At 40.8% G+C, this 22,131-nt stretch overlaps 2 protein-coding genes across 3 annotated transcripts; both read left to right on the top strand.

Annotated features, from left to right (window-relative positions):
* The first annotated feature begins 543 nt into the window (after window positions 1-543).
* On the top strand, window positions 544-6,921 carry prpf19 (pre-mRNA processing factor 19). Its single transcript, XM_049586493.1, has 16 exons — window positions 544-737; window positions 936-1,085; window positions 1,937-2,013; window positions 2,306-2,447; window positions 2,627-2,700; window positions 2,815-2,880; window positions 2,988-3,029; window positions 3,145-3,219; window positions 3,329-3,404; window positions 3,522-3,631; window positions 3,815-3,970; window positions 4,069-4,138; window positions 4,229-4,402; window positions 4,651-4,733; window positions 5,854-5,959; window positions 6,074-6,921. Exons 1-16 carry the CDS (start codon window positions 719-721, stop codon window positions 6,169-6,171), a joined length of 1,518 nt encoding a protein of 505 aa, XP_049442450.1. The 5' UTR covers window positions 544-718; the 3' UTR covers window positions 6,172-6,921.
* Window positions 6,922-8,129: 1,208 nt separating this feature from the next.
* On the top strand, window positions 8,130-21,361 carry tcirg1b (T cell immune regulator 1, ATPase H+ transporting V0 subunit a3b). 2 transcript variants are annotated; one of them, XM_049586011.1, is made up of 21 exons: window positions 8,130-8,307; window positions 10,091-10,209; window positions 10,508-10,586; window positions 10,690-10,838; window positions 10,951-11,046; window positions 11,174-11,235; window positions 11,317-11,443; window positions 11,569-11,651; window positions 11,755-11,848; window positions 12,351-12,563; window positions 12,656-12,806; window positions 12,928-13,067; window positions 14,942-15,099; window positions 15,183-15,273; window positions 15,373-15,491; window positions 16,256-16,469; window positions 17,671-17,781; window positions 18,959-19,045; window positions 19,141-19,261; window positions 19,446-19,617; window positions 20,461-21,361. In XM_049586011.1, exons 2-21 carry the CDS (start codon window positions 10,093-10,095, stop codon window positions 20,552-20,554), a joined length of 2,478 nt encoding a protein of 825 aa, XP_049441968.1. In that variant the 5' UTR covers window positions 8,130-8,307; window positions 10,091-10,092; the 3' UTR covers window positions 20,555-21,361. The 2 variants fall into 2 exon arrangements, with proteins under 2 accessions (XP_049441968.1, XP_049441967.1); XM_049586010.1 differs by having other exon boundaries at window positions 8,131-8,307; window positions 10,087-10,209.
* The last annotated feature ends 770 nt before the right edge of the window (window positions 21,362-22,131 follow it).

The following is a 22,131-nucleotide window of genomic DNA, read 5'->3' as shown; positions in this document are numbered from 1 at the left end:
TCAAAGATCCAAGGTCACTGTGACCTTGAAACACATGTTTTTGGTGAAAACTTAAAAAAAATCACGCAAATTCTGACAAAATTTCATGCAAATGTCTACTTGGATATAATGATGATGTGATGACATTTGAGATACAAAGGGTAAAAGGTCAATTTCACTGTGACTTCACTGCAAAAACTCATGTATAGCTCCTGTTGGTATAGGTCCTGTTTGTGCATGTGTGTCTCTTTTGACAAAAGAGTGAAAAATTGAATATCCCCTCAGGGGGATTAATAAAAATAAAAAAAAGTATATATATATGTGTGTTTTCACAGACATGGATGTCAACTGTAAGTGAAACTTGACACACAACCACGAGGCAGTAATTCTAGTTCCTTGATAAATGGCTTAAATGATTATCCAACTGTCTAAACTGATGTCAATTAATTTTCTGTCTGTCCTGTCATCATTACAGCACTAGTTTTATTGCACTGACCAGAGTAGTTGTGTTTTCCGACGGTAGAGGGCAGTGGAGGACCTGTGAGGCTCGGGCGCTCAGAGAGTGTAAGAAAGCGTAGAAGAAGAAGAGGAAGCCCGTGTAGCGGCAATGAAAGGACAGCGTGCTACTTCCAATTTCAGCAAAACATAAGTAAAGTGTACATTAGCGCCAATAACTATCAAAGCAGGGGACGAGCATAGTTTAAATTCCAGGAGAGACTGTAAGGACTGCGTCTGGAAGATGTCTTTGGTTTGTGCGAGTAAGTGAAGTTGAATTCATTGATGTGACGGTGGCAGTGTAGGCTAGCTAGCCGCCGCGCTAATGCTACTAGCTAATTTAGCTAACTTTAGCGGCCATGCACTGCCGCCTCCTACACAAGATAGTTCATCGGTGTTGTTTGTGGTTGTTCTATCATTGGTATCATGTGGATTTTAAGCTGTAACTGCATTTTATCTAGTCTCCAACGAGGTGCCGGAGCACCCGTGCGTCTCCCCGGTGTCCAACCAGGTGTTTGAGCGCAGGCTAATCGAGAAGTACATCGCGGAGAATGGGACCGACCCGATGAACGGACAACCTCTGTCTGAGGAGCAGCTTGTCGATATCAAAGGTAAAACTACTGGGAGCAGCTGCAGATCTACACGCTGTTATAAGTTTATACGTAATTTTGCACCCAGCTAAAACGAATGCAGTTTAGCAGTGTTGCTCAAATGCTATACAAACTAGCCCCTCCAAAATGAATGGATGAATGCACACTTCTCCAAAGCAGTTTCAACATGACGGTGGGATTGACTGCGGAACTGTTGTATGCCAGTGCATTATTCACATAGTAAGGTGTATCTGATGAAGTGGTAACGGAGAGAAGGCTGTAAAACCTTATGTCAGTCTATTTAGGGTTATTTGTAACATTTGAAAACAGTATCGGGATATTAATGTAAAGTGCTGCAACCACGGTTGGAAATAAGCACAAGCCAAATGCTGGTAAGATATGCAAGTGGCTGCTACTTTGCCTCACTCACCAGCCAAACATACAGTGGTAATCTACTGAGTGGCTGGCAGAAAGTAATTTTCCATCCCTGGCTGCAACTAACTATTATTTTCATCATCAGTCAATCTAAGGACTATTTTCTCAGTATAACCTTTCATTTTTAAAATGTCTGATAAAAAGATACTTGCTCATCTCATTTAAGGCCCTAAATGATTTCACAGTGTTGCTCATTTCATTCAGCCATCATTCCAAAACCCCCAAATACTCAGATTACTGTCGCACAAGATAAAGTAAAGCAGCAAATCCCCATAACTATACATATACAGATATCCTTTTAATGAATTAATTGCTTAATAGTGTACTGTATGACTTCCTCTCATACCCTGCAGCAAGTGATCTTGGAACTTCAAAAACTATAATTGAGTGAAGTTGAGAGACTCCTTGTTTTAAACATGATCTTTTCTCTTTTCCAGTGTCCCATCCTATTAGACCAAAGGCCCCATCAGCTACAAGCATTCCTGCCATTCTCAAGTCTCTTCAAGATGAGTGGGTAGGTGTTGTTAAGCTTGACGGTAAGATGGTAAAGGAGAAATCTACAATTAAACATCTTAATATTGTAAATGTTAATTTGTGTTTTAAGTTAACATGTGATTTTTTTCTTTCAAGACCATTTTACCAATAGTCTTTATGTAGTAAACCACAGATGGAGAATTTTTAAGTGACTGTTGATTTAGTAGACTTTAAAGCCAAGTTGATAAGGGCCTATAATGTAACACTAGCCTAGAGCTGCATTTTTTACTATCAATTTGAGATAATGTTTTTCTTCCCCTTTTCTGTTTTAGGATGCTGTTATGCTTCACAGCTTCACCCTGCGGCAGCAACTTCAGACAACTCGCCAAGAACTGTCCCATGCCCTCTACCAACATGATGCCGCCTGCAGAGTCATCGCTCGACTCACCAAAGAGGTCACTGCTGCAAGAGAAGGTGGGTTGACAGCAGTTTGTGTTTCCCCTATCGTAGGATAAAATTCCCCTTGTAAATCACAGAGAATGACTGATGTATGATCATCAAGTCTGTCCAGCATTTGCACCGCAGCAACATGAGCTCATAGATAATATTGTAAAAGAGCATGTTTCCCTAACAGTGTCTATTTCCCTTTACAGCTCTTGCCACACTCAAACCCCAGGCTGGATTGGTTGCCCCTCAGGCAGTCCCAGCCTCTCAGCCAGCTGCAGCAGTAAGTGATTGACTTGTAATTCAAGCTGATAAGATACTGAACAGAAATGCATTATCGGAATCTTTTGCCAAACCTCCTCCCAGCAATCTCTTATGTCTGCCTTGTGTATCTCAGGGTGCTGGTGGAGAGCCCATGGAGATTAGTGAACAGGTGGGAATGACCCCAGAGATCATCCAGAAGGTAAGAGGTCTTTTCTTTTATCACCATAAATCAATATTTAGCTACAAGCTTTCTTTTTTCTTTAGCAGGTCTAAGATGTGTTTCCATATGCTTTTTTCTCTTTGCAGCTCCAAGACAAAGCAACTATCCTCACCACAGAAAGAAAGAAGGTATTATATTGCTCTTTTCTTTAGCTACTTTACACTAATTTCTGCTGTGTAAACCGTTGTGATACTATGCAGTACACACCCACACTCTTATAACGGCTTTACTGTATTTCTCCAGAGAGGAAAAACTGTCCCAGAGGAGCTGGTCAGAGCTGAGGATCTTAGCAAATACCGCCAAGTGGCCTCACATGCTGTAAGTATAGATTTCGGTCAGATTTTCCTTTTTAACCAGACAGCTGAAGCAGTGTTTAAATTGACTTGATGTGCAGAGTGTTAACGTGCTCTCTCTTTGATACCCTCAGGGTCTTCATAGTGCCAGTGTCCCTGGTATTCTGGCTCTGGATCTGTGTCCCTCAGACACCAACAAAGTTCTCACCGGTACACTGATTTCACCCAATGCTCTGCTGCGTGTTCCAATTCTTAAAAGTTTTTTTTAAGCACACTTCAAATCATTTGAAGACTTTTGTTTGATATTGACCCTCTTTTGTGTTTCAGGTGGAGCTGATAAAAATGTGGTTGTGTTTGACAAGAATGAGGAACAGATTGTGGCAACACTTAAGGGTCACACCAAGAAGGTCACCTCTGTCATTTACCATCCATCCCAGGTAACGTTTTCTTTGTTTCACACATTAACCATAATCAGATTTTTCTCCAGTGAGACCATCCTGTGGCTGCACTCTTTAGAAAATGAATTATTCAGACACATACTGCGTTTGAGCCGTTATTTTTACTCACCGGTTGCCCTTTTTTTTCCCACCCCAACACCTTTGCTGTCTGTTTTCTTTTAGTCCGTGGTCTTCTCTGCATCTCCAGACAACACCATCCGTGTGTGGTCTGTCACCGGAGGCAACTGTGTCCAGGTGGTGCGTGCCCACGAGGCAGGTGTCACTGGACTCTCCCTGCACGCTACAGGGGACTACCTGCTCAGTTCCTCTGAGGATCAGGTGTGTGTACTGACAGATCTCAAGCTATATTTAACACTGAAGTACAAGTGATCTCTTTGCTGGTCAAGCACGCTAACTTTTTCCTCCCTGTTCTGCAGTACTGGGCCTTTTCTGATATCCAGACCGGTCGGGTCCTCACCAAAGTTACTGATGAAAGTGCTGGCTGTGGTAAGTGCCTCTATGTTAACATCTGTGTGCAGCAGTCTGAGTAAGAGTCCTTTTGTTCCAGGTGCTAATGTTTCTGTCTGCCCTCTACAGCTCTCACCTGTGCTCAGTTCCATCCTGATGGTCTCATTTTTGGCACTGGGACGGCTGATTCCCAAATCAAGATCTGGGATCTGAAGGAGCGCACCAATGTGGCCAACTTCCCCGGCCACTCTGGCCCTGTCACCTCCATTGCTTTCTCTGAGAACGGATACTATCTGGCCACAGGTTAGAAGTACTAACCGCCTTTCATACAGTGTTGATGCTAATCTTTGAAGTGCACATGTTCTACATTGGGTTGCAAAGTCGCAGGAACTTGTAGGAATATCAAAAAGTTGGAAGCACTTCACATTAACCTACAGTATCTTTGTGTCCCACATGCATCATCTTTGTTTTTGCACTAAAGAGATCTGGGACCGTACATTTAATTGTTAGTGTTAAACTACCTAACATCATTGTTGGGTGCTGCTCTTCAGGTGCCCAGGATAGCTCTCTGAAACTGTGGGATCTGAGGAAACTGAAGAACTTCAAGACCATCACCCTGGACAACAACTACGAGGTTGGGAAATCTTTTTGTTGCCTAGAGTTGAATAAAGATTTGGCAAGAAGACAATTAGCTTAGCTTAGCTTAGCATAGAGAGTGAAAGCTATTTCGCAGTGACGTCAAGAAGTCTTGAGAGAAATTGTTATTCAGGATGGGCATCTTAATTTCTAGATTCGAGTACAAATTAATTGATTAATTAAATTATTAAGTACTTGCAACAAAAAAATTAACATAAGAATATGCACACCTAAGTGAAAATGTGGGTAGGGGTTCGACTTGGCCTACCTTTCTGTGCTGCATTCAAGCACTCATGTTCATCCCTAATAGTTATAACATGGATGTATAAAGGGAACCGGATACAGTGTTGGAGGCGGGCCCTCGTTTATTCCTTTGACAGTTGCTCAGTGGCAATACAATACAATTACCTGGTTGATTGGCCCTGCTTCTGCACCTACAGAGCAAGGGCACTAAAGATCCCTGCCTGTCGAGCTGGCTGCTTTCGGTCTAGCCCTCAGTTTGCTTGAATGGGAATAATATGATTTGATCTTGCAGCTCTTCAAGACTTTCCAAATGTTATTGGACTGAATGGATCAAATCTTGATAGTGAAGTGAGTCATTTCATAGGGCTTGTGATGCTCAAAAAATGTATCCACTGATTTACAGACGTCTCTTTCACATTGCAAGTCTATGGGAAAAAGCCTTTTGGGGCTTCCCACTTAGGAGAGAAACCGGCTGGCTGTTTCCTCATGCTTCCAGTCTGTATGCTAAGTTTAGCACCTTCTGACTCTAGTTTCGTATTCACTGTACACACATCAAAGTTGTATTGATTCACATCTAACTCTGTGCATATAAATGCATTTCATGCAATCTCTTTAAAAAGATGAGTCAAAGTAGGAGTCTGATAAGTGATACTAACAGAATGTTAATTGGAAGTATGAGCTTAGCGAGCATATGAAGTTGATTCCCACACATCCTGTCTGTGGATTTCCCTGCAACACTGAGCATGTAAAGAATAATCATGCATTCTTTTTACACTGAGTTTGATCTTTTATCTTGGCTGCCATTTCTCAGTTCTCAAGACTCTGACCCGTATGTGCTTCTGATTCTCATTCCTCTGTGTTTTTTTCTGTTTTAGGTGAAGTCCCTTGTGTTTGACCAGAGTGGTACCTACCTGGCTGTTGGAGGGTCTGACATCCGTGTCTACATCTGTAAACAGTGGTCTGAGGTCCTCAACTTCACAGGTGAGAAGGGGGGAAAATGCTTTTTTTAAATGTTAAACCAGTAGACATGTCATATGGTGCGTGCTCTGAGGAAGTAGCAGATTTATGACCTTGCTTTTGTCTTTCTATTTTTAGACCATTCAGGATTGGTGACTGGAGTGGCCTTTGGAGAGAACGCTCAGTTCCTGACCTCGGCAGGAATGGACAGAAGTCTCAAATTTTACAGTTTGTAGAAAAGGAAACATTTAGGATGAAGGGAGGACAACTTAGAGGAGGACCGACAAGTCTCTGTGTCTGAGCCGTCAATATCCTGGACACAGACCTGTAATTTCTAGAAAAAAAGAAAAAATAATCACTGCTAACTTTGTTTCATTAGTGTGTTAGTCCTCGTGTCCGGGTAATAAGACCCCATGAAATTGTCTGCTACAGGAAACCACAGCAGCACGGTTAGGATAACGTGTTTGTCGGCATTGTCAGAAATGTAAATGATGTGGAATGAGATACAGAAGCCAGTGAAATGCTCCCGTCTGATTTGCCAGCAATTATGATTTTATTGTAGTATTTTCTTTGTGTATGTGTGTGTGTGTGTGTGTGTGTGTGTGTGTGTGTGTGGAGGGGTCTAAAGTTTCTTGTAATACAACTCCCAAAGTGTCATAGTACACTGTTGGGGGCTATAATTGGTGTGACAGCAATCTGCTTTGCTTCTTCGTGTAGCGCTCCTTCATCACAGTATCTTTAGGCTAAGATGAGAATACATCTGTAGTGATGTACAGTACAGCCAAGCAGAAAATGAACAGGTGTATGAGATTCATGTTCCTCTGTGAAAAATTTAGTCATGTTTAACCTCCCTTCAGTTTCATTTCCTATTTCATTCTTTCCATTTAAACCTTTTGTCTTTTTCCAATTGTACATTTCTCATTATTGCTTTTACCTGTTGCAACTCTGCCCTTTTACAATAAAATAAAATATCTTTTGTATTGCCATTCTTTTGTTTGTCTACCCTAAGGGATCCTCACTTTTTTGTCAGTTGCAGACATTTCACCAAAGTGAAGGTGTTCAGTATGTGCATTTAAGTCCATAGCTGTCTTGTGATACAAATTTGTTCCCCCAATACACACCAGGGCACATTTTGCTTATTGTTATGTCACTCGGATGTTTGAGCTTCACTATGCAAAATGATCTATGTGCAGTTTGACACCAGGAAGCTGTTTTACATTAATTTGCTGAAGATGGAAAGTTACTGTGCTGACCTTGCGTTGTTTTAAGTCTTAGAGCATGATTTTGTGACATCACTACTAGTTAAGAAGCAAAAGTGTGATGTGGAAATTTAACACCAGCACTGTATGTCCACTAAGAATTGACTTTTTAGTGTATAATAATAATAATGATAATAGTAATACAAGAGATATAGCTCAAAGTGCTTCACAATACAGATGAAACGCAAAACACAGAAGGACAAAATTTGACAATAAAAAGACAGTAGATAAGAACATAAGTAAAGGTTCAAGAACAATAGAAGAAAAATATAATGACAACTAAATTAAAAGTCAAATTTAATAAGTAGGGTTTCAGCAATTATTTAAAAATGTTCCCTAATAAATTGTTTCCAGCAGTTCAATTTTATTCAATTAAAAAATGCATATTCATATATTTCTCAGTGAGGGAGAAAGAGTGCATGGAATTTTATGAATTAATCACAAGGTAATAAAACTTGGGAAAAAAAAGTAAAAACTATGTCAGACAAATTATTCCAAGTGGATTATTTTATGTCCTTAAATATATCTGGTGGGGACCATTATCTCAAACCAAAAGATTTTTATATCATTTTATGTTACCCAGGACATATTGTTCAGTGTAATCTGGCTCATAATGTGTTTATTGTTGTAGTTTTAAAATTTAGCAAATATTTAACTTCCGGTTTCTTAATTACCTTGCATACTGTTGAGCAGTGAATGAGCAGGAGACTTGTTTTGGTCACAGCCACGGGTTAATGAGAGTCAGGCACCTTAATGTCATTAAGGCATTGCTAGGCAACTGCTGTTTAGCGAACCAGCTACTACACATTTAACTAAGCATGAAATAATTATATAGTTTAATATTTAGCTAACGTTGGACGTTGAACTCCGTCGTTCACTTTGTTTACCGCCATTTAAATAACCGAAAATCCAATTGAGAGACGCGCGTCAACCGTCACGTGAGGCTGCAGTAACGTGACTCTCACAAACGGGAAGTGGGAGTCTGGACCGAGAACTTCTCATAAACACGTCTGCTTTTCTCCCGGTCAGCAGGCACCGGTGTTTCAGGCGGTACGGAGCTGGACAGGCTGAAACCAGCGGGTTGGAGTCCGGCGGGATTTAAGAGGCAGACAGGTGAGGTATTTAATATTTAGCGACATTTTGTGCCCACATGAGGCTGTTTTGTGCCTCTGCCCATCGTGTGAGAACCGCTGAGATTGTGACATGAATCAGAGCCTTGTGCTACTTTTGTTTTTGTGTCACGGAATTTCCCTAATCTATCAAGACTATCCTGTCTTTAACGTTAGCATTATATCTTTTGTTTGCCATTATTTCAGCTTCATGTCACTGGCATGACGTGCCACTCATAACGAAATTTAGGTTACTGCCTTATTTCTGATGATTGAAGCAAAAGACAGAGCCAGACATTATAAAGGTGGAACAGCTGAGGTTATTCATTTAAAGAGTTCCCCACAGAAATATGTTTGTATACTTGCACTTATGTGTTTGTATCTTATGTAAAAGTCATGTTCCATTTAAATGTCTACAGTTTATAGGTGCACCTAGTTAAAACTAAAGCAGCTGCCCTGCAAATACATGAAGGTTATAATGTTTAAGTTTCATTGAAGTGTTTATTTGACTTCATGGTCATGTTAGAGGCTGTAGTTTTTGGTGCTGCTGTGGTATTTCCTCCACCCTATTTATATCAATGAAGTCAGACTAAATATAACACAATACAGCTTAACAGCACCACAACCTGCAGCCTCCAAAATGACCACAAAGTTAAATCAATACCTGGTTTAACAAAATCTGCACATTGTATCCTCCTTTACAGGGTGTTTACAGGTCCTTAAAAAGTCTTAACATGGCTTACATTAAACTTTCTTGATATAAGGTCTTAAAAACTTTAAAAAGTCTTAAGTTGTCTTAATATAAGGCCTTACAAGTCTTAAATAAAGTTTTTTTTAGTATAAGGCCTTAAAAAGTATTAAAATGTCTTAAATTGAGCTTTCCTTACATAAGGCCTTAAAAAGTCTTACATGTCTTAAATTAAGTTCTCTAAATGTAATGCCTTAAAAATTCTTACATTGTCTTAAATGCAGATTCGATGGGTCTAACATATTTACAGTCACATTACCGTGAACATGTCTCCAGCCTGAGAGACCATGACTATAAACAGTCATTGGACAGACCGAAGAACTGCAATAATAAATAGCATTTATGTCAGCAATGAGGTTTTGTTTTCTTCTTACATTAAACACATTAAAGTTAAACTCACCCAATAGTTGTCATTTTTCCTAACTGCTCATCAGTGTGTTTACTTGGAAAGAGTACTTTGACATATAATGTGTTTTTTCCATTGCATGTTTGGTCTTAAATTTCATATAAGGTGGTATTAAAAAGGTCTTGAAAAGTCTTGAATTTATTTTTTAATTTTTTGGTTATAACTGTAGACACCCTGTGGTAGGATTTTATGCAGAGCATTTGTATCAGAGTGCATCAGTTTTAGCTAGGTGGACGTAATAAACTGGCAACTGATTGTATATTTCTATATGTAGCAGTGTTTTAGTGTATTGAAGAGGGATTTAACTGACAATTGAAAAAACTGAGAGCTTGTACAGTAATAGTGGTAGCAACGTGTCTGTGCAAGATTGGAAAACCCACCTGACAGTCACAGTCAGGAGGACTTGATGCTTCCTCTTTCTTCAGTTTCCACTTATACGCCGATGCATTGTCACAGATGGGGTTTTATTGTCCTAACTGAAAGTAAATGCCCTCTGTGTGTGTTTTGTCTAACAGTTTATTGCCTCTCGTCTCTTCACGTTCTCAAAAACATCCCTCATTCCACTATCAACTACAGCACTTTGGTAAATATTTGGGGTGAAATATTAATTTGGACTTGTTTCCTTGCAGACAGTTATGGGCTCCTTGTTTCGCAGCGAGGAGGTGTGCCTCGTGCAGCTCTTCCTTCAGTCCGGCTCGGCCTACAATTGTGTCAGCGAGCTGGGAGAACTGGGCCTGGTGGAATTCAGGGACGTGAGTAACCTACTATCTCGGTTTAAGCTTCATGATTTTGTGGTGAACAGTTCAGAGTCGAGTACAAGCGAAAGCTCATTCATCACTCTCATTCTCACAACAATCCAGAGCACAGTAAACGATCTATTTATAACTGAATGTGATTATCTTGTGAAGTCACTTTGGAATCTGCAGCATCTGAGTTTAGAGGAGATGGCAAACTGATGGTTGCTTTGAGTCACTGTCACACACAGCAAATTATTGTCATCAGATGAACATGATTAACCCTCTTCCTCTCCCCTCTGCTCTGATGCTTTAGTTAAACCCCAATGTGAACGCCTTTCAGAGGAAGTTTGTCGGCGAGGTTAGACGATGTGAGGAACTTGAGAAGACTTTTAGTAAGTACTGACTCATTGTTCCCCACCTATGTTTTTATCCGTCCTCTTTATTTATTAGTCCTGTCTATATCCTCCTTTCTGACCTTCTCTATGTGCCCTTTAGCCCTCCTGGAGCAGGAGATCAATCGCTCCCTGTCTCCACCCTTGCAGTGTCCCCTCCCTCCTCCATGCCCAATACCTTTGGCCCCTCAGCCCCGAGAGCTCATCACCATAGAGGAGGAATGTGAGAGGCTGGCCAGAGAGCTCAAAGAGGTGAGTGCTTAAGACAAGGCTGAGATGATAAATCAAAGTCTTATTAGTACACTGACAAAAGAGGCTGAGGTAGTTTTTTCTTTTCATTTATTTGCACTGTTCGTCTCACTAGGTTTCCAGGAACAGAGACAGTCTCCGGGCTCAGATGACCCAGCTCTGTCAGTACAGAGGAGTCCTGACCAGGACGCACTCTCTCACAGCATCACAGGTGGGAATGCTACGTCTTCAACTAGTCCTGCATCATCATCATTATCTTTTCTTTAAGTATTGTGCTGTAATGAGCAAACATAAGCTACAAAAAGAAAATTCTTTTCCCTTTTGGCTTCTTCTCGCAGGCACCTCCACCTATGCTGGAAAGTCAAGGCTTGTTCGATCACCGCCAAGATGTCCGCCTCAGGTAAATCTCCTTTCCTAAAATACCCATCATGTGTTTTTATCTACATATAACACGTGTATCTCTGCGTCTCCTCTGTCTTAGTTTTGTGGCAGGAGTGGTCCATCCTTGGAAGGTCCCCTCATTTGAGCGGTTGTTATGGCGAGCATGTCGCGGTTATATCATCGTGGATTTCAGAGAAATGGAGGATCGTCTGGAGCACCCGGAGACGGTGGGAACTGGGAGACAGAGATAGGGGGTCATGGTTGAGAGACAGATATGGGAGTTATTTCTGCAGTCATTTTTTTATGTTTCTTTTTTTTTATCACAGCTGTTTTCTGCTTCTTTGTTTTGCAGGGGGAAATGGTGCAGTGGACGGTGTTCCTCATCTCCTATTGGGGAGATCAGATCGGACAGAAAGTGAAGAAGATATGTGACTGGTGGGTAAACCTGTGCATCACTCACATCGCTTTTCATTGTAGATCTCCACTCGACAGTATCTGTTGAACCTGTTGGATATGTTTTGATTTCCTCTTCTCACAGTTTCCACACACAGACGTTTGCATACCCTGAGAGTACCACTGAGAGAGAGGAGATTCTCCAGGGACTTCAAGGCAGGATCGAAGACATCAAATCAGTATGTGGAGCACTATTTGACCAAAACAGACCAATAAAATGATACTCTAAAAATACGATATCAGATCAACTAAAATATAATAAAACGTCACAACAAATACAGTAGAGTAAGTGAATAATATAATATAGATAATATCTATATACCATTCTGAATCTAACCTTGGCTAAATAATTTACATTTAAAGATTTGAACACCTGCAGCTGCTCTCAGATCCTCAGGCAGTCTGTTCCCACAACAAAAAGCTGCCTCACCAAAGGTTTTAGTCCTGTACTTTGGAACAACTAACAGACTTGTGCCACGGGACCTGAGGGGCCCTACTGGTTCATACACTGTAAACATTTAAGACACATATGTCTGTTCGAGACCATTAAGTGCTTTAAAAGCAAGTAGAGTAATTTAAAATCAAAACAGAAACTTTCAGGAAGCAATGTGGGTTTTTTTTTTGTAGAAGTATTTTCTCAGCTCAGTGGTTCTAAAAGCCTTTCACTTCCCTTTGCTTCAGGTGTTGTCACAGACCGAGGCCTTCCTGCAGCAGCTGCTGATGCGGGCGGTGGCTGTGTTGCCCCAGTGGAAGGTGCGCGTGCAGAAGTGTAAGGCGGTCCAGTTGGTGCTGAATCTCTGCAGCCCCTCTGTCACAGACAAATGCCTGATCGCTGAGGCCTGGTGTCCCACTGCCAAGCTGCCTGAGCTGCAGAGCGCTCTGAGAGAGGGAGGGGTAAGACAAAGACAGGGCTGTAGATGAGGAGACTTGACATGAATAAGTAAACTGTCTTATCACTCTTCACCTTCACCTTTCTCTGTCCTCAGAGGAAGAGTGGCAGTACAGTTGACTCCTTCTACAACCGCCTGCCCTCCACCACCTCTCCACCCACCCTGTTTCCCCTCAACTCTTTCACGGCTGGTTTCCAGAACATCGTTGATGCCTATGGAGTGGCAAGCTACCGTGAAGTCAATCCAGGTACGTTTGCATACCACTAAAGATGTGCTTTGAAAGACAAAGGACAGGTCAGATATTCAAAGTAGAATGACCAGCTTCACGTGTATTTTTGGTCCAATCTTTCTTCTCAATGTCTCTGCAGCGGTGTACACCATAATTACATTCCCCTTCCTGTTTGCTGTGATGTTTGGGGATGTGGGTCATGGTCTTCTGATGACTCTGGCTGCCCTCTGGATGGTCATTGAGGAGAAGGACCCCAAACTCAAGAACAGCAACAATGAGGTAATTCTGAAGTTATTCACTCATAGTGCCATACACACTGGATACACACACACACACACACACACACACACACACACTCAAGCTTAACATAAGACTCAAGGAATAACTCATCCCATAGCTAATTCCTATATCCCTTTGTTTCTAAAAGTCAACAATTTCAAGAGACGAATATAAGTCCTGAATTCAAAACCTTACTTAAAGGACCAGTGTGTATGATGTAGTGCCATCTAATGGTGAGGCAGCAGATTGCAGCCAACTGAATACCCCGGCTCACACTCGCTATGGTGAGCGAATTTGCAAATCCTAGGATAGCGAAGGAACCCACCTTACTCTGCCTCTGATTGGCTTACCCTGACCCTAGCCAATCCCACTCCTCTTGCCTAAACCTAACCAATCCAACCAACAAGCAACGAATACTAGCCAGTCAAAAGGAAAGTAGGGTTGGCCATTCTTATGTGATCCTAGGGTTTGCAAATTTGCCTGCAGTGGTGTGTAGGTAACTTAAAAACCCAAAAGGCCTTCTCTAGACCCAGTGTTTGGTTTGTCTGTTCTGGGCCACTGTAGAAAGATGGCGGTGCAACATGTAAGGCTCCATGGAAGAGGACCTGCTCCCTATTAAGATATAAACGGCTCATTCTAAGCAAACAAAAACATAATGATTTTTAGTTTCAGGTGATTATGCACTGTGTTATATTTCATTTCAGCCTGTGGATCCCTCTAAATATGAAACACTGGTCCTTTGAGAGGCAGTACAGAAGTATTATCAGCAAAAATGCATGTGACGTACCAAAATTAAAAGTGCTAATGCAGGACAGCTCCTTTCGCAGTGCTGTATTATCACAGAACATTACTTTATTCTTTTTTATCACCACCTCGGTTTTTTATTGTAAAAGTAACCAGAAGTGTTAAATAAATGTGTCGGAGTAAAAACGACAATATTTCCTCCTGTAATGTAGTGCAGTAGAAGTATAGACAGAATCATGGTGATGTCACGCTAACAACAATCACTTCCAGGTGGATCGCTGGCAATTGATTTGAATTGTGAGGCTATGTGAAATCAGCAAACTTGTGTATTTCTGTTGTCATTTTCAGCCATAACAGTAACGCTCAAAGATATATGGTTAAACACGGCCGTCCGACCTATGTGACATTTCGGCTGTGCTTATTTTATTTACTGTGCTGCTTTGCTAGTGTCTTTCATCAACCAGATCTACAGGGGCCGCGACAAAAAGTGACAACTTAAAAAGATTGACCTAAAATATCAATATCTGTTTCGGGGTATGCTATATTTGGAATAATTATACCGCTTTACGTTACACACTAACTGATTGAGGCAGCGGCAGACCAGCAACTTCCATGTTTTGCAAAGTAAAATGACAGTTTTGTCAATTGAGTCTGGTGGCTTTGAGATAACGGCTTCAGTTACCTGTCAGAATGGGCCGTATTCTAGATATAGTCTACACTTAAACTGATATTGATATTTTAAGTGGGCCTTTTTGTAGGTTGCTACAAACTAACAACCAACTGAGGCAGTATTTGCTCAGTGCTGTTTAATTTTATGTATGTGATGTAGAGTTTTCCTACCTTGAAGCTATTGTAAACAAACAAACACTGTGATCCGGTATATGAAGTAGCTTAAAATGCAAATATACACATAAGTACAGTACTTAGTTACATTCCACCACAGTATATATGTAATACTAATAAGGTTACCAATGTTTTTACCTTGTCTTAATATTTTTTCAGGTAACCAAACATATGTAAGATGTCTACAAAACTGTAAAACAACTGAAAAACAAAAGAGCCGAAAAGTGTTTTTGACCTTGGGTATTAGATGTTGAGATGAAACTGTCACCTGTTCTGGTGTGTTTCAGATCTGGAGGATGATGTTTGGAGGAAGGTATCTGATTCTGCTGATGGGACTGTTCTCTGTATACACGGGGGCCATTTACAACGAATGCTTCAGCAGAGGCCTCAGCCCCTTCAGCTCAGCATGGCACGTCGGCCCCATGTTCGAAAACAACTACTGGAAGTGAGGACATTTCGTACCTTTTTGTACCTTCTATTCACACGGTTTCTCGTCCATCTTACCTTATTGTATTTTATTTCTTTCAGTTCATCAGTCCTGGCAACGAACCAGTATTTGACAATGAATCCTAGTGTGACTGGTGTCTTCACCAGCCCCTATCCATTTGGCATTGACCCGGTATGGCGGTCACACTCATCAGCCCAACTCCATTTCCTTTCATACTGTCGTCTTGTTGTGCATCTGTCCTCATTCTCTCATGTTTTGTGTCGTTGTCAGGTGTGGGGGCTGGCCAACAACAAACTCACCTTCCTTAACTCTTACAAGATGAAGATGTCAGTCATCATCGGTGTCATTCACATGACTTTTGGAGTCTGCTTGTCATTCTTCAACTACTGGTAACTAAACATGTTTTATTTTTTGGTGTTTTTGTTGTGTGTACACCAGAGATGGGACCAAGTCACACATGTGCAAGTCTCAAGTAAGTCTCAAGTCTTAACCTTCAAGTCTCAAGTAAGTCCCAAGTCATTTTTTTCTTGGGCAAGTCGAGTCAAGTCAAGTCAAGTCAAGTCACAGGTTATGTCAAGTCAAGTCCTGTAATAGGTCAAGTCAAGTCCAAGTCAAGTCACCTTATTATTGTAATTTTACCTGCAGAATCTGATCTTAATAAAGTGAAAAGACAGGATATAAGTAACTGTCAGTAAACATTGACTTCATCACTGCAATGTTTACTTTGCAGGGACAACCCCCATGCGTGCGCGCGCGTGCGCACACACACACACACACACACACACACACACACACACACACACACTAACCAAGGCAGTGGCCAAAATCACCCATTTAGCTCATTTAACCCTGTGTTGCTCGTTCATAAAACGTACAGCAGGTCTTGTGATGAACCGGTCGGAATGTTTGCTCACGTTTTCTGGGGTTAATGTTAGCAAATAAATTAAAAAAGCAAGTTCCGAGTCAAGTCTCAAGTCTTTTATTTTTTGTCGAGTCAAGTCACACGTCATCAAAACAGTGACTCGAGTCCAAGTCACAATGACTCAAGTCCCCATCTCTGGTGTACACCTCCATTCTTGTTTTTTCATATTTATTCTGACTTTCTTAACATATCCTTGTTTCCCTGTGTTCTCTTGTCCTTGTTTTTCTCCAGGCACTTTGGCCAAATAAGCAATGTGTTCTTTGTGCTGATCCCCGAGCTCTTCTTCATGCTCTGTCTTTTTGGCTACCTGTTGTTCATGGTGATCTTCAAGTGGATCGTCTACACTGCCGAAGAGTCCGATGTCGCTCCCAGTATACTTATCCACTTCATAGACATGTTCCTCTTCACAGACAACCCTGACAACCCAAAGCTCTATGAAGGACAGGTGTGTGGTCTGTTCACTTCCCTTAAAGGATCGAATCAGTGTTTTAACTCATGAGCCACAATTTATCCACAAGCCACGTTTTAAAGGGACAGTTCACCCCAAAGCCAAAAATACATATGTTTCCTCTTACCTGCAGTGCTGTTTATTGGTCTAGATTGTTTTTGTGTGAGTCGCCAAGTGTTGGAGATAGCAACTGTAGAGATGTCTTCCATCTCTCAAATATAATGGAACTAGATGGTGCTCGGCCTGCAGTACTCAAAGTGCTAAAAGAAACATTTAAAAAAAAAACTCAACAGCAATGTCTCTCCCCAGAAGTCATGACCTTCTTACTGAAGATAATCCACAAACATTGTAGTGAGCAGTTTCATGGAGGAACCTTTTCCTTTCAACTAAATTACACCCGCCACCTGTATCACTGCACAGAACGATATGTGCATCTACTGCTAGGTCACCTAGCACCACTGAGCGAGCTAACATTATAGCTCAGTCGAGGAGGACACAGTAAATGTTCACATCTCGTGTTGTCACAAGCACAAGCCTCTCATCAATGAGTAGATGCCTAACTTCTGCCGGTGTTAGTATGTTATCCAAAGTTGGTACGTAAAAGCGTTCAAGATACAACAGCTAGTCGGCAATTTTTATTAATGCATAAAGTCTTAATTTTTTCTTAGCATGTGCCTGTGTCATCCTGGTTTTATTTTCCAACAATATAGTTTTGAATGCAGTGCTGTTTGACAGATTACTCTCAAACCTCAGATGCCAAAGTTTGCCACAAACGCATGAACACACTGGTAGAAAACTTCTTAAGATAGTAGCTGCTTCAACTGCATTAACAAGCAATGATAATGTAATTGCTGCTCAGTTTTTTTAAATAACAATATTGTGAGTTTGACAAAAGGACAGTGAAATGCTCCTGGTGATGGAGTATCTGTTTTTAGCTAGTTTCAAGTCTCTGTCAGCTTATTTTCATACAGTACTAATGTGAACTGAAATCAGTGAACATCTTGAGGGCAGAAAAAAATAATGTAACCCCCAAAACACTATGGCATGCTTCGGTCTGCAGAAGTTGAAGTACAATCTTTCTGTGTTAAATGTGCAACAGTTTGCAGAAACGCCGGATTTGTCCATTAAAATAAGTTGCTAAACACAGCGTGTGTTGCTCAGTAGTGTAACAGTTGCTCCTGTGACTCTTTATCTCCAGATTGTCGTGCAGAAGATCCTGGTGGTGCTGGCACTGTGTTCTGTCCCGGTCCTCCTGCTAGGGAAACCCACATATGAATACATGACCTTCAAGAAAAGACGACGTCAAGTGGTGAGTCTGTGTTTGACTGAACTTTAACCCTTATTCTACAGTTGGATGTCCTTCCAAGGGAAAAAGGAAAGACCAGAGCACACTGATTAATTTGCAGCCTTTAATTGTGCAAACAGACGTTTCACCACAGTGTCGTCATCAGAGTCAAATAGAACAAAGACGAAAAGGCAAAAACATTTACAGGCAGCCTGCCACAGGTGAGCAATTCTCTTTGGATAACCGGTTGAACAGGAAATCAGATCTTTTGGATGGCAAATGTACAAGTTGGAGTTTCCATTATTGATGTTCAAATGCAACACTACATGCATCACAATCATATCAGCAACAAAAGACAGATCTCTCTTGGTGTTACAAATATACAAAGTCCAAAATACAAAAAGCATCGTAACAGTGTCTAACAGGTTAAAGAAAACATAACAAATTCAATTCCTCTTTAAGCCAAAGGGCTCAACTGTGTGAAGATTATCAGGGCTCCCACGGTCATGAAAAACCTGGAAAAGTCATAGAATTCCACAGTCACATTTTTTATTTCCTGTAGCTGTCAATGTAACGTTGCTGTGTGTGACGTTTTGTTTACCAGCAAGTACATTTCTTCATTTCTTCCCCGCGTTCCCTCACTCCCTTCATGTGTGCAAGCTAGCTGAAATTCTGTTTGAATCTGATGTGTCTAAAAAAAATGCGAGGGAAGTGGGGCAAGGAAAAAAAATTGCAGTTTTGTGTTCAGATATGTGAATCTTTAAAGCTATTTTAGTTTGTCTGGCACACATTAGAACCCAGAGACATTCAAACATGTAGACAACATTGATTTTAAGGTGTGTTTTCTACCATCCTGTGTATGTGTAAAGTACTCGGTGTCTGGCGAGTTAGAACATTGTGCACAGTGGCCACAGCGGAAAACTGTAGGTTGATAAGGCAGCTAGGAGACAGTGTCAGGTGGTTTTCTAGTATCATAATGAACCAGTGATACCATACTTGACATGCTGTAAAAAATTAATATGAATTCATCTGAACTGAAAGCTAATCATTGTGCTCCATCCAGTCCTGTCTTTTTCCTTTTCTCTATTTGAGCTGAGGCGCATCTGATTTAGCTGCATGCTGCTGGAATACACACATTGAACCCTGTATCATGTACAGTTGGATGTCTTTCTAATGGATTTCTGGTTCTCTGCAACATCAGGAGGAAGACAGACGCCCGCTGGTGGCCGATGACGGCTCCATCAACACTCGTCAGGGGGAGGTGGAGGGAGTAGCTGCTGAAGAGGAGGTAAGAGAATAACCGACTTTGCCAAACAGATTAGATCCAGTCAGAGATGGGCTGTTGGGGCTCTCGTGCAAGTGTTTAACCCGTGCTTCCTGCAGGAGTTTGATGCTGCGGACGTGTTCATGCATCAGGCCATCCACACCATAGAGTACTGCTTGGGCTGCATCTCCAACACCGCCTCATACCTCCGACTCTGGGCTCTCAGTTTGGCGCACGCACGTTAGTGACACACAAACACAATATACATCCTCACAATCACATGATTCACACACACAGACAGACTTCCTCTCTAAAGCCAAACACTCATACAGTTCTTTTTTCAGCCAGTTATTTATACACACAATGATTTTTTTTTTCCAAGCACTGGTGGCTGTTTGACGCTGAGTTATTTGTGTCTCTACAGAGCTCTCAGAGGTGTTGTGGGTGATGGTGATGCGTCTCGCCCTGAAGTGGGAGGGCTATGTGGGAGCTGTAATCCTCTTTGTGATTTTTGCCTTCTTTGCTATGTTGACTGTCTCCATCCTGCTGGTTATGGAAGGACTCTCAGCTTTCCTGCATGCACTACGTCTGCACTGGTAAGGATGGGAGGGAGGAGAAGACGGAGGGAAAAGTGTTTTAAAAAATACCAATATCTGCAGTGAGTAAAATCTGTGATAGCTTTTGCATTAAGCCCACGTTTAGGGGGATTAGTTAGTCAGTTATGTTATTTACGGACCTATAATACACCAAAAACTCAAGCATTGATCTGACAAGTACATAACTTTTACATATAGCATTGCATTGCAAACAAACAAGGAGTCCAGTTTTGATTATCGTCCAACTAGTAGAACTCACGAATGACAAAATGAATGACATTGTACTAAAAACGGTTCTCCTTAAAGCCCCAGGTCAGCTGACTTGAGGGACCTGGGTGTAGAATATGGGGTCATATGAAAGGATATCCAAAACCTCTATCCAGAAGGCCTGGATATAATAGGCAGTCCCATAAGTAATGAAATAGTATGCCCTTTATTTCACATTTATTACATATGTCAGGGGTGTTGGGATTGAATTTATTTAGCATGGTTGGAGTTCCATAGATTCTCATTATGTGTTTGTGGCCATTTCTGTTCTATTGGCTTCTGTGTGCTCAAGTTAAGGGAGACTTAAGTGAAGAGTTCATTGTTTAGGTAGGACGACCTTACTCTGTATGTTTCATGGTTGTCTGTACGTGACATTGTGTGTAAGTGGAAGTGTTCGCCTGATGGTGGTGCTACAGAAAAGATTCACCAAACCATCCATTTTATGACCATGAATGTTCACATTTATTTTTATATTTTTGTATATTGTATTCAGACGTAGAGAAATGGGATGGTTGGACAAAAATAGATTATATATTATAGTTTGTATTGATGCATGTTGACTTTCCTCTCTTACAGGGTGGAGTTTCAGAACAAGTTCTACAGCGGATCAGGCTACAAGCTCAGTCCTTTCTCTTTCTCAACTATAATCAATTTATCAGCTGCTCTGTGAACAGCCAAACATTTACTTAGGATTGTCACACAGTTTTGTTAACTTATGAATACTCTTAAGTACTTGGATTGCAACTACAAACATCAGAATGACTTCATCTCTCTGTCTTAACAATGGTACTCTTTTGCCTGCAGGCTATGAAACGGTTTAACTGACTTGCACAATGATCACGATGGTAAAGACTGTTATTTTTGCAGCGACAGAATGAGTCCCAAAATAATTAATTACAATTGCATTATATGAAATGAAAAAATCTAATTTTGTATCCCCTTACTAATTGTTTTCACTGTCAGTGTTATGTACTGTTTACTAATTACTCTGTTGGTCACTAAAAACATAGTAATCATGTACTTTTCACTGTATGAACGTGTGTTGTAGACATCAGTTATGAAAAGGGAAAACACACCGGTGAATGAATCTGTTCTGCAGTTTAAGGGAACATATGATTGTTGAACTGTTGGATTGTGCTTTGATAAGCCAGCCCTGTAGGATTCTCCAAATGATAGCAGGGAATTATCTGAATGATTTTCATGAGCCAAAGATTCTTTTTCCTCATTGTCATGTCTTCCGTATGCGCACACACACATACACAAAACAGGTACTTATTGGTAGTAAAAGTTTTTCATGTGCCTTACAGGGGCTGCGACTTGTTTATCCATTAAGTCTTTTGGACGGATCATAACTTTAATCATCATGCCAGCATTCTGAACAAGACTCTGGCTGGACATTTTCTCTTTTTTTCCTGCTGGTTTGCACTGTAAAATGGATCAAATTTGAACTGAAATTAAATGTGATTCTCTTGTTTAATCGTATTGTCTCATTCACTGAACATGCTACAAGTATTTTGACATGTATGTATAATTAATTTGCCAGTTAACCAGTGAAGGGGGAAGTATTCAAATCCTTTACTTAAGTGTTAACACAAGGGTTCATTCCAGTAACTCCAGACCATTGCAAGTAAGGAATCTTGCATTCAAAAAGTACCTATTAACAGTGTTGGGAAGGTTACTCTAGAAGTATAAGAGGTTACAGATGAACTGTTGATGTAACTATTTTAATTACTTAATCAAAGTAATGTGATTTATTACATGTGATCACTTTTAATTTTCTTTTCTAAAAAATGTTTTTAACTGGGCAATACAGCTGAGAAGTCCTAAAAACATAAGTGCATAGCCTAAAATGTTGCAGTCAAATATGTCCCAGTGGCTTTGCTGCCCCGCCTTGTCCAGAAATATGCCAAAAGAAGGAATCCCTGCACGTTAAAAAGGTGCAAAGCGACAAAATCAATGTTACATTCTACCTATACTCTTATACGTTTTTTCCTGTGAAGAATATATTTGGATGTAACCCCTTTGTAATCACCAACATTTTCTTAAGTAACTATAATCAAATAACATTTTTTCTCAGTAACTGATTGAGTACAATTATAGCCTGTTCATTTTGTAATATAAAACATAACTCTTAACACTGTTACATGTGACTAGTAACTCACCAACGCTGCCAATCAGGCAGACATATATCTATGACATCACTGATTCAATCACAGTTATCAACATTTGAATGTAGCTGACCCAGGT

Source organism: Epinephelus fuscoguttatus, linkage group LG9 (genome assembly GCF_011397635.1).
Source record: "Epinephelus fuscoguttatus linkage group LG9, E.fuscoguttatus.final_Chr_v1".
Taxonomy (NCBI): Eukaryota; Metazoa; Chordata; class Actinopteri; order Perciformes; family Serranidae; genus Epinephelus; species Epinephelus fuscoguttatus.
This window is presented reverse-complemented; position numbering and strand designations above follow the sequence as displayed.